Source organism: Phalaenopsis equestris, unplaced genomic scaffold (genome assembly GCF_001263595.1).
Source record: "Phalaenopsis equestris unplaced genomic scaffold, ASM126359v1 Scaffold000834, whole genome shotgun sequence".
Classification (NCBI taxonomy): Eukaryota; Viridiplantae; Streptophyta; class Magnoliopsida; order Asparagales; family Orchidaceae; genus Phalaenopsis; species Phalaenopsis equestris.
Genome location: NW_018165274.1, coordinates 109,913 through 120,088, shown reverse-complemented (window position 1 = coordinate 120,088; position 10,176 = coordinate 109,913). Strand labels below are relative to the sequence as shown.

The following is a 10,176-nucleotide window of genomic DNA, read 5'->3' as shown; positions in this document are numbered from 1 at the left end:
CTCGATGTGTCAGTTTTCGCTTCAGACTGACTTCCACATTTCTTTGAATGTTTCTCCCCCAGAGGAAATCTTCTGCCTCGTCTTCTTTGATGTACCTTAGATACAACGAGATGATTAATCTTCCAAAAAGTGTTCCCTTGATCATAAGGTATTGGGCTACATTTACTTTGAAGCTCTTCGGAATGGTTACTTCTTCCGAGACTTTCCCAGTCTCAAGGTATATAGGATGTATGGATCCACCTAACTATTTGATCCTCCAATTACCAACTCCATCGCTTCCGCATTTTCAGTGGCATGTCTGCTGAGCCCTTGGGGAACTCCTACCAAGTAGATGCACTTGGATAGGAGGTCTGCCACCTGATTGTCTGCTCGAAAGATATGCTCAACCTTGAATGCTTCAAAATTCACTATCTCTGTTTTAGCTCTGCTGAGGTATTTGATCATTATCTCGTCTCTAACCCCAAATTGTCTGTTCACGTGATTGACTACCAACCGCTAGTTAAACTATCAAGATTTACCAAGTGCCCATTTCGTAACAAACCGTAGTCCGACAAGTAGAGCTTCATATTGGCTTGATAGTTGGTAACTTCGAATCCCACTTCTATCAAGTGATACAAGTGATCTTTGGTCAGATTTGCCAAGGCAAGAATGAGCCCCTCTTTTGTTTGATTAGATGCTTCGTTGGTATGCAGAACCTAGGTTTGACTGTTACTCGCCATTTCTTCGTCGTGCTTGGTTGGCTCGAAAAAATTGGCCAAGAAATCGGCTAAAGCTTCTGCTTTGATGGCGGTCCGAGGCACGTAAGAGAGATCGAGCTCACTGAGCTTTACCGCTCATTTCAGAAATTGATCGGAGTATTTTGGTCTAATAAAGATAGATTTGAGCGGGTGGTCAGCAATTATCCTGACTGGATGTGTTTGGAAATATGTGCGAAGCCTGCAGAATGAAAAATAAGAGAAAATATATTCATATACCTAAGCCTGGTGCTTCAGAGGACTCGACTGATATAGTAAGTCGGGAACTACTTTACTCGCTCTTCTAGCATTAAAATCGAGTTAATAGGTTCAAATCCAACCCCCCAAGTATATGAAAAATTATTTGGTTGGCTTTGGACTTTGAAGTAGCGGCGGTCATGCTAGAGAGTCTTTTAGATTTTTGAATGCCTGCTCATATTTTCACCGCCTCGGGGTTTTGAAAAAGCAGTGCATTTATCGCCCTACTTTGAGATGAATTGGCTCAGACTTGAGATTCGACTGGTCAGTTTTTGAACTTCTTTGGTTTTTTGGGGGGACGACATGTTGATCAGCGCTTGGACCTTTTCTGGGTTAGCTTTTATTCCCTCCACGGTTAGGAGATAACCTAAGAATTTGCTTGTGGATGCTTCAAAAGTGCATTTGAGCGGATTGAGCTTCATTTTAATTTTTTTTTTAAAAGTTTCGAAGGTTTCTTTTAGGTATTTCATTTGTTGCTCGGGCGTTTTACTTTTTGCCAGGATATCTACATATACCTCAACATGTTTTCTTCTCTATTTTGCAAAATTACATTCTTCTTTTGTTGATAAGTTGTGTCAATATTTTTAAGCCCAAATAACATTATATTATATCAATACATTCCCTCACTTATGATGACTGCAGTCTTCTCAGCGTCGGTCGGGTGCATCTTAATCTGGTGATATTTGAAGAAGGAATCGAGGAAGCTCATCATAGATTGGTCAAGCTTCTCGTTTAGAAGCACGTCGATCCCCAACAGAGGGTATCTGTCCTTTGGGCAAGCATGTTCATATTGGTGAAGTTCACGCTCATCCTTCACTTGCCTTTTGACTTTTGCACCATAATAATGTTGAACACCCACGCCGGATAGTAGACCTCCCAAATGTAGTCCCCATTTAGTAGCTTCTAGACCTCTCCTCAGATCCGCTCTATTAGAGTGACCGTCAATGTCCACATCTTCTGCTTTATTGGTCAGGCCGCTCGGTTGTCGTTCAGGCTATGACATACGACATTGATTAATATTCTGAGCAACTCAACGATAAACCAGACAAAAACGTCTCAGTGTCTCCTAAGGGTGTTGATCAACGCCTCCTTGTATCCCGCATCAAAAACTTCATTTAGTAGTAAAAAATTTATCAGTGTCGCCTTCGATCATAGGGATCTGATGTCACAAATCGACCCGTTTCAAGTTATTTCTTTATAAAACCTTGAAGTTTCACCTTAATTTTTTCTTTCCCGTTTTACTTTAAGTAATTGTCATTTTAATCTCTTTAATAGTCAACACAATATTACCTTCATACTCAAAGTTATCATTAAAAGTGTGTTTGAAGACACTCTCAAGATTGTACTTGAAGGTACTTTTAAATTGTACTCGAAGGTACACCTTTACCATTTTCTTTAACATGCATAGATACTTTGCATCATTTGACAGTATCATATGGGGGGAATCCTGTATGACTTATTCTTTAATTGACATTTCATATCAATTAAAATCATATAAAATGTAACTTCATATGGTATATATTTCCTCCCAATTGTAATATCGTATGAGACTTTCAAAATGCCAGACATTAATGAAATACTTGTTTTTAACCATTTAATAAAACATTTATTCATTTAATAAAATGTTTATTTAATGTAAAAAAGAAAATAATCACTCACATTTGCTTTCAAAACACCTCTGGAATAGAGTATCCCTTTTACTTCAGTGAACTTCTCTTAGCATTTTAGTCTCTCTATCGTATTTTAATTCAACTCTTTGATAAATTAAAATTATTAAAATTAATTCATAAAAATTGTTGAAATGAAATTAACACCATTAACTAATTTATAGAATCAATACATAAAACTTGCAAATCTTTACCTCATCCCTCTTGAATGTCTTGCTCCACCCTTCTTCAAATCCCCAGAATTTAATGGATTTTTTCACACTTTCTAATCTAAGAAAATTTTAATAATATTAATTACTTTAGCAATATTATATCATTAATTTCCATTATAACATAAGGCTTAACATTTAGTTATAGATTTTTAAGTCGGTCTCCTTCCTTACCGCATGCTCCTCCAACTTTTTTTTTCAAATCTGACTTCGTTATTTTTTAATGCCCTGATTTCAATGAAACTTTCTATTAAGATAATTATTAAACACACTTTTTTTTATATACATACATCTAGTTCTTGTTGTCCTTCTCGTGGCTTGGCCGGCTTTGGTTTTGTTGGTTTTGGCCTGAACAACTTCACTTGGTCAGACAAGTGGGCTTCAAGGTCTTACGTCGGTTGGCCATCCTTCGTCATTCTCTTTCTTTCTGGACTATTAGATATCCTCAGGATTAGTGCAGACATTTGTTTTGTGTGTGTGTGTGTGTGTGTTTTTTTTTTCTGTCTTCTTGCTTTTATTAACGTTGGCAAAAGTCTCGTGTGCAGCATATGGTGATATCTCAGAGATAGTTGTAGAGCATCAAAAGCCCGAGGATGTCCTTAACGGGGAGTCATCTGTTGAGGCATTGGAAACTGTGGAGGCTAACAACAAAGTATCTGATAGTGAGCAAATCAACACTCGCTTCACCCTTCCAATACAATCGGTGCAAGGCACAAAGTAGGGTTCTTTTCATATGTTTTTTTCAAGCCTCTTACAAGTTCATTACTCAACCATTATCCCAAAACTTATTTGGTGTCATGTTTTACAGTGATAGTGTAAATGGTGTTGCTAGATTACGGCTTCCAGCCCCAGAGTCTAATTTTGCTGCATTGTCATCTTTAGAGTCGCCAACTTCTGCAATAAATCACACAGGGAAATGTGCACATGGAGAAAAGAGTGAACAAACTTTATCTATTGTCCCATACAACCAGCAGTTTGATTCTAGTCCCGGTTTGAGTGTTGATTCACTGTCACCTGGATGGAATGAGTTTACATCTATATGTGATATTAGCCCTTTATCAGATCCATCCAACAGCTCTAAAACCAAACAAGCTAAAATTTATTATGCAAAATTGTTCTCAGATAGAGACACATTGTCTGGCGTTTCATTCCAACATTGCTTAACTGCCACTTCACAAGGTGGCCTTGGTGAAGGAAAATTCATAATTAATTCTGCTACTGGTGGACTGCAGTACAATCCTGTAGATGAAACTCCTGAAATCTTAAAGGATGCCCACTCTCCTACAAAAACAGTAATAGCCAGCTCACTGAATCAGAAGCGTGTATCTCCTCCAAGTAAAATGTTGCATGAAGCAGGATCAAGTTTTTCGCCCGGCCTGAGGAGTGGCCGTAAATATGTCCTGCATTCTATCCCACAGTTTCCATCTCTTACTCCATACAGAAATAACTGAAAAAATAAGGGCACTTGATGTCCCCAGAAGAGAACGAATAAAGTTCATATGTTGCTCATCGCCATTGATCAAAATATTGTAGGCATTTCATTCATGGTGCTGATATTTGCCTGCTGAATTAATGAAAGGTATCAAACTTCAAATGTTTTCTGTTTCTAGAAGGCATCTCAAAGTTATGTTTGTGAGTTTTATAGTTACTAGTTCTGCAAAAGCAAGATTCATTGCTAAAAGCGAATGAAATTTTTAGATGCAACTCTTACTTCATTCAGGATGGTTGCTTGCATGCCTGCTTTGTTTATAGTCTCCAATTTTAAACTATTTTTTCCCTCCAAAGTGGAGTAGATGTAAATAAAAACTCATAAGGAGCTCATTTATTTGTACATTTTTTTTTTCCCTGCAGCTGAGTTATTGATTCTCTGAACCTGTCTCCATGAATTTGAAATTTATCATGTTCTTTAATTTTCTTGCTTTAATTAGTGTAAATGGATTGCTTACAAGGTTTCCAACAGTGTAGTTTGGTCATCTGCAATAAGTTCCCAGGCTTATTTTTTTTTGCTTCATTGCTAAACTGATTTCTTTTGAAGATATTTCTTTCACTGAGATCAATACTTATGCTACATTTTTTAGTGCACATGGGGTAGGATTGTATATATTCTAATATTGGATGTTCTATTAAATATTTAATAGATGTTCCATTAAATATATATTGGATGGAAGCTATGAAAAAGCTTTGAAAAAATTTGTGCCCTGAGCAGAAAAAATATATATATATATTCCAACATAGATCCAAACCAAATACATGATTAATTATCCCTTTCCATTATTGACAAATGAGACAGGCTTGAAAACCTGCTTTGCTGAAAACTTGCATTTCGGCTATGGTGTAAACGAAACGAGTTGAGTTTGAGCTTGTGGGCTCAGAAATTTCAACACCTCGACCTCTTGCGTTGAGGGTTTTTGGATGTAATCAGATTAAATTGTTAAAAGACATTAAATTTTAGATAAGACGAAGCCCAAATGTTTCACCTTCATTTTGTAAGGATTTTTTTATCGTGAGGGTTGAGATTTCCTATAAGCACAACTCTTACAGTAAATTACTACTCACGATAATAAGAGAGCATTTTCTATTAAGACTAGTCGTTAAGGCACCAGCTGTTCAAACTCATCATATGATAGCAAAGATTAGATTTAAATTAATTAAATTTATCACTGTGGGTTTAGAGTTATCAGTGTTGGTAATGGCAACACCCAATAATGATCTCATGCTTCCATCATCCAGGATTGTTATGATGTAAAAACCGAAACTCCTACTATCAAGTAGTGAATTGCCTTTTTCATTTTGATTGTGTGATTCACAATATCTTTCCCTTCTTAGATCACACTAATCGCACCTCGTCGCCTTCCATTTCATCTTGCACGCGAACCGACCGCCCGTGCTCCCGAACCAACCACCTGCTCTCACCCACCTCCTCCCCTCTATTCTTGGCTATCAAGCTTATGCCATCACTCTTCTTTCCCCCACAGCTATAGAGCCTCCTCTCTCTCCCTCTCCTCTCTAACCCTCTGATTCTCTTTAACCTTGGTAGTCGCTCTCGACTTGATCCCCATTGACAGCTAAATGACTTTCCTTGGTCTCTCCTCTCATTTAAGCAACTTGACAATAAAGTTTTATCATTATTCTGTTTTTCTTTCTCCTTATTTACCTATAATAATTAGGTATATACATATAAACTATTTAATATAATAAAATGTTTTGGTAAATTATTAATTAGATTAGAAGAACAGAATATTAAGTTACTGTTAATTTTGATTAAAATAGTTTTCTTCTATTAGCATGTAGATATTAAATTATTAGTAACAATAACCAATGTATATTTTTAGGTATATTAGAAGTTTTGTATTGCTTGATTTAGATTTTTATTTATTATGAGATAAACAGACCATTCATTGTTGATACGTGCTAGAAAATTTGCGACAATAGAGTAATGAACTATCGTTTAGCGTTGTACGAAAGTTCAGCACACACACAGATGAAAGAGAAACAAACGCTGATGACTTCAGAAGTTTTTACATGAAAAACCAGTAAAGGGAAAAATCACGTGGCCTGATTCAATTGCGGAAATCCACTATTGAATTTATGATTACAGAAATCTCTTATCCTACATACGGGAAAATGCTAACTATATTTTTCAGATTACAACGTTAACTGACGGTTGACAGAGGTCGACGACGGTCGACGGTGGTCGACAGCGATTAGCGGTGGTTGACGACGAAGGTCAACGGTGGTCGACAACAATCGGCGGTGGTCTTCGGCGGACGGTGATAGTCGACGACGATCGACGGTGGTTGACGACGGAGGTCGGCGGTGATGCTGAGTTCAGCTTCTCCTCAAGATCTCAGAGTTTCTCTCTAGATTTCATGTGAGGGGTGGGTGTCTATTTATAATGTTTTGGGTGCAATTAATGCATGAATATGAACCATTTTGATCGGACGGTCTGGAGATCTTCCCTCAATCATATAGTGTTTAAGGGACATTTGAGTTCTTCAATGATGTAAAAATTGAGTGATCTTGGGCTCGTTGGATTAGTCTTGTTGAAACGCTCGATTCGACTATAAACTTGTCATATTCGACAATCGTTTGACCTTCCCAATGTGTCCAGAAATCTTCTAAGTGTGGTTCAATGACTTGATCTGGGCTTGATTTGACTCGAATTGGACAAGTTTTCATATCATTAGGTCCGTCCCATCGAGCCGGCCAGTTTGACAATAAATTTGCTAAAATCGGAGCTCTGGATGAATTTTTATCAAGATTTAAATGTTTCTTGTTCAAAATATCGTCTCGAGATTTGTGTCATGTCTCGAGATTTGTGCTGGATGATGAAAATTTATTGGTAGCATATCAGTTGCCCCCTATTTTGGGCGAGACCATTTTTATCGTCTGAAAATATCAAGATCTGGAGCATTTATGTCATGCATATATATCAATACATATATATTATTTTATTAGTGTTAGCATAAGAATATTTTTTCTCCATATATATTTAGAAGTTGAAGCCAGTCTAGTTGGTAAGTTCATTTACTTCAAGAGAGGGTTGCAGGGTTGGAATCCCGCCTTATAATAAAATTTTTATTAGGAGTTATGGAGTCGATGAGTTGGGGAGCCTGAATTCTAAATTGCTCATAAAATTCGAGAAAAATAATTATTTTATTTATTTATTTATTTTTTTAAGATGAAAAGTTTATTTTTTTATTTTTTTATGACATTTAATGTTTGCACTCCTTTTTCAGCATATTTAATAACAAATACTTAATTTTTCACTTCTTTTTAAAATCTATTTAATAACAAATATTTAATTTTTCATTTCCTTTTGAAGTCTATAATTATGATCATTTAATGGTTAAATCCCTTTTAGAGCATATAAATAGGGGCCTGAAGAAGAGGATAGAGGTGCGGCGGTGCATCGTGGTTGGAGCCGATATCGGTCGACCGATCAAGGCATCCAATGAGGGACCTATTTTTCTCAGTTCTTTTTAGACTAGAGTCCCAAACTTGTCTATTTATGTGTATTCATATAATTCCCCTATCCGAAAAAATCCCTCTCGAATCACATAAGTGATTTGAAGATGAGAGGAATCGAATAGCAGGACATATGGAAACAAATAGACAAACAAATAAAAAGAAAAGAGACGGAAGGCTTATATACGAGTAATCCTCGTGTGATGGCTTGAGGGTATACGTCTGAGCGAGATCGGATCGAAATACCTCGAAACACGACATCCACGAAGGGAATCCTTATATGAGTCACCCATAACCAAAGAACCAAAAATAATATTTTTGTTCTGGGGTCAAGAGTCTCTCAAAGGGACGTACCCCTACTTGTTAATTACATCTTGGGGGATACCCAAAACTACTCTCAATAAAAGGGGTTTCGTTTTATCATTAGAAATCTGAGGGATAGGTTATCAAAGATAGGTTATTTTGTATGAAAAATCTTCATGCTTCGAAGTTCACGCCAAGCCATTGAACATAGAGCGAATCTCTCACATCGCGAATGGGTAACGACTCCTCGGCATATGGAACTTACGAAATAACCATAATCATTTTTGCAAGGATATCTCTAAGAGTCAAAATGTGTCCGGACTGTAAGGGCAGATGACGAATCGTTGTGTCCCAAACGCTGTAGGCTCCGGCAATCCGACCAAGTTGGCGGACGACGAAACCAAGAGGGGGAGAGTGGTAGTAAGAGATAAGAGGGAAAACAAGAGCGAATGACGAGCCGAATGGGACTAGGTGTATTTTTTATATAAAATATTAAGTAACTTTTTTTAGAGGATGAACGGGAATGGTACACCTATAGGTGTAAACGAGTCGATTCGAGCTTAGAGCTATTCTTGGTTTGAGCTTGAACTTGATTAATTAATTTTTCGAGTTCGAGCTCAAGCTTAACTCTAACAATTAAAGCCAGCTCATTAGTCGGCTTGTTTAATATGAAAGAGAAAAAAATATATATTAATTTAAGTTGTGTTATAATGAAACACAAATAGAATAAGCATTTAGGACATAATTAATAAGAAATAATTTAATATGAAATATAAATTCTTTTTTTTTTATAATCTAAAGAAAATTTCTCAAGCTTTAATGTATTTTAAGTATATTTTTATTAATTAATTTTTTAACTAGTCGGCTCACGAACCAATAAGTTCAATCGGTGCTGACTTGAGCTTGATTTATTTGCTCATCGAGTTTTGTTCACGAGCCACTTATCGAGCCCGAGCGAGTCGGCTTGGCTCCCTTACATCCCCGGTACACCACCTCATGCGCTGCAAGTAGGGCTGTAAATGAACCAATGCATTCGATGAACAACTTGAACTTGACTCGATTAAGGCTCGATCATTTTCATTCAAATTAGTAAATAAACAAGCTTGAATAATTTTTAAAAACACGAAGCTAAAACGAATCAGACATGAACATATTCGAATATTTTCGTTTATGTTCACGAGCAAACTTCTTTGTCATTCAACAAGTAACTTGTTAAACTCGATATTAAGCTCGATAATAACTCGTATTATATATATATATATATAAATTTTAATTAATTACAATTTATTTACTTATAAATTTAATAGTAATATATTATTATATCAATAATATTTTTAGTTTAATTATTAATTATATATTTATTTTATGAATAAATGAATGGTAATTTAGAATGAGATATTTACACTTAAAGAGTGTCAAAAGATTTTGTCTTGGGTAGTTTTCATAACTTTGGAAGTAATGAGTTCTTTTTTTTTATAACTACCTTACTACAATTTCTAACCACATTATTGTTATTATTTTTTTTATTAATATGACTAAGTAAATGATCATCCCTATAACTTTCAAGATCAATTTTCTTTTACTAACTAAATTTGAACAATTGAAGTCTTATCAATGAGAAGTATGTAGCTAATTAGTAAAGTTAAAAGATTTAAGAATTCATGATAAACAAATTAGTAGTTTTGATTAGAATTACAAAATTATTTAATAAACAAATTAGTAAATTAGTAGTTTTGATTAGAATTACAAAATTATTTATTAATTTTTTTAAATGAAAAGCTAGATTCTCATTTGAATTTTTCACTCATTTATTAGCTCATTTAAATACTCGTTCACTTGTCAAAATCAAATCAAGTTCAAACATTGAAAAATTTAAAAACACAAGCATAAACCAAACATGAACAACTTACAATTATACCAAACCAAATCCAAACAATCATATACCCGGCACGGCTCGATTACAGCCCTCGTTGCATGCTAATGCACGTGCATCAATGATAAGTTCAAGTAATTTTTTTCTTGAACAATTCTTCAAAA

The 10,176-nt window shown here is 35.6% G+C and overlaps 1 protein-coding gene across 2 annotated transcripts in view; it reads left to right on the top strand.

The window, feature by feature from the left end:
• The window catches only part of LOC110031499, a 40,929-nt gene extending 36,163 nt beyond the window's left edge, over positions 1–4,766 (top strand). The window contains exons 9-10 of one of the 2 annotated variants that reach the window (XM_020734722.1): positions 3,414–3,585; positions 3,677–4,766. In XM_020734722.1, the coding sequence (XP_020590381.1) occupies positions 3,414–3,585; positions 3,677–4,319 (815 nt within the window). In that variant the 3' untranslated portion in view covers positions 4,320–4,766. The remainder of the gene's footprint in view (positions 1–3,413; positions 3,586–3,676) is intronic. The other variant, XM_020734721.1, reaches the window with a different exon arrangement.
• Positions 4,767–10,176: the final 5,410 nt, after the last annotated feature.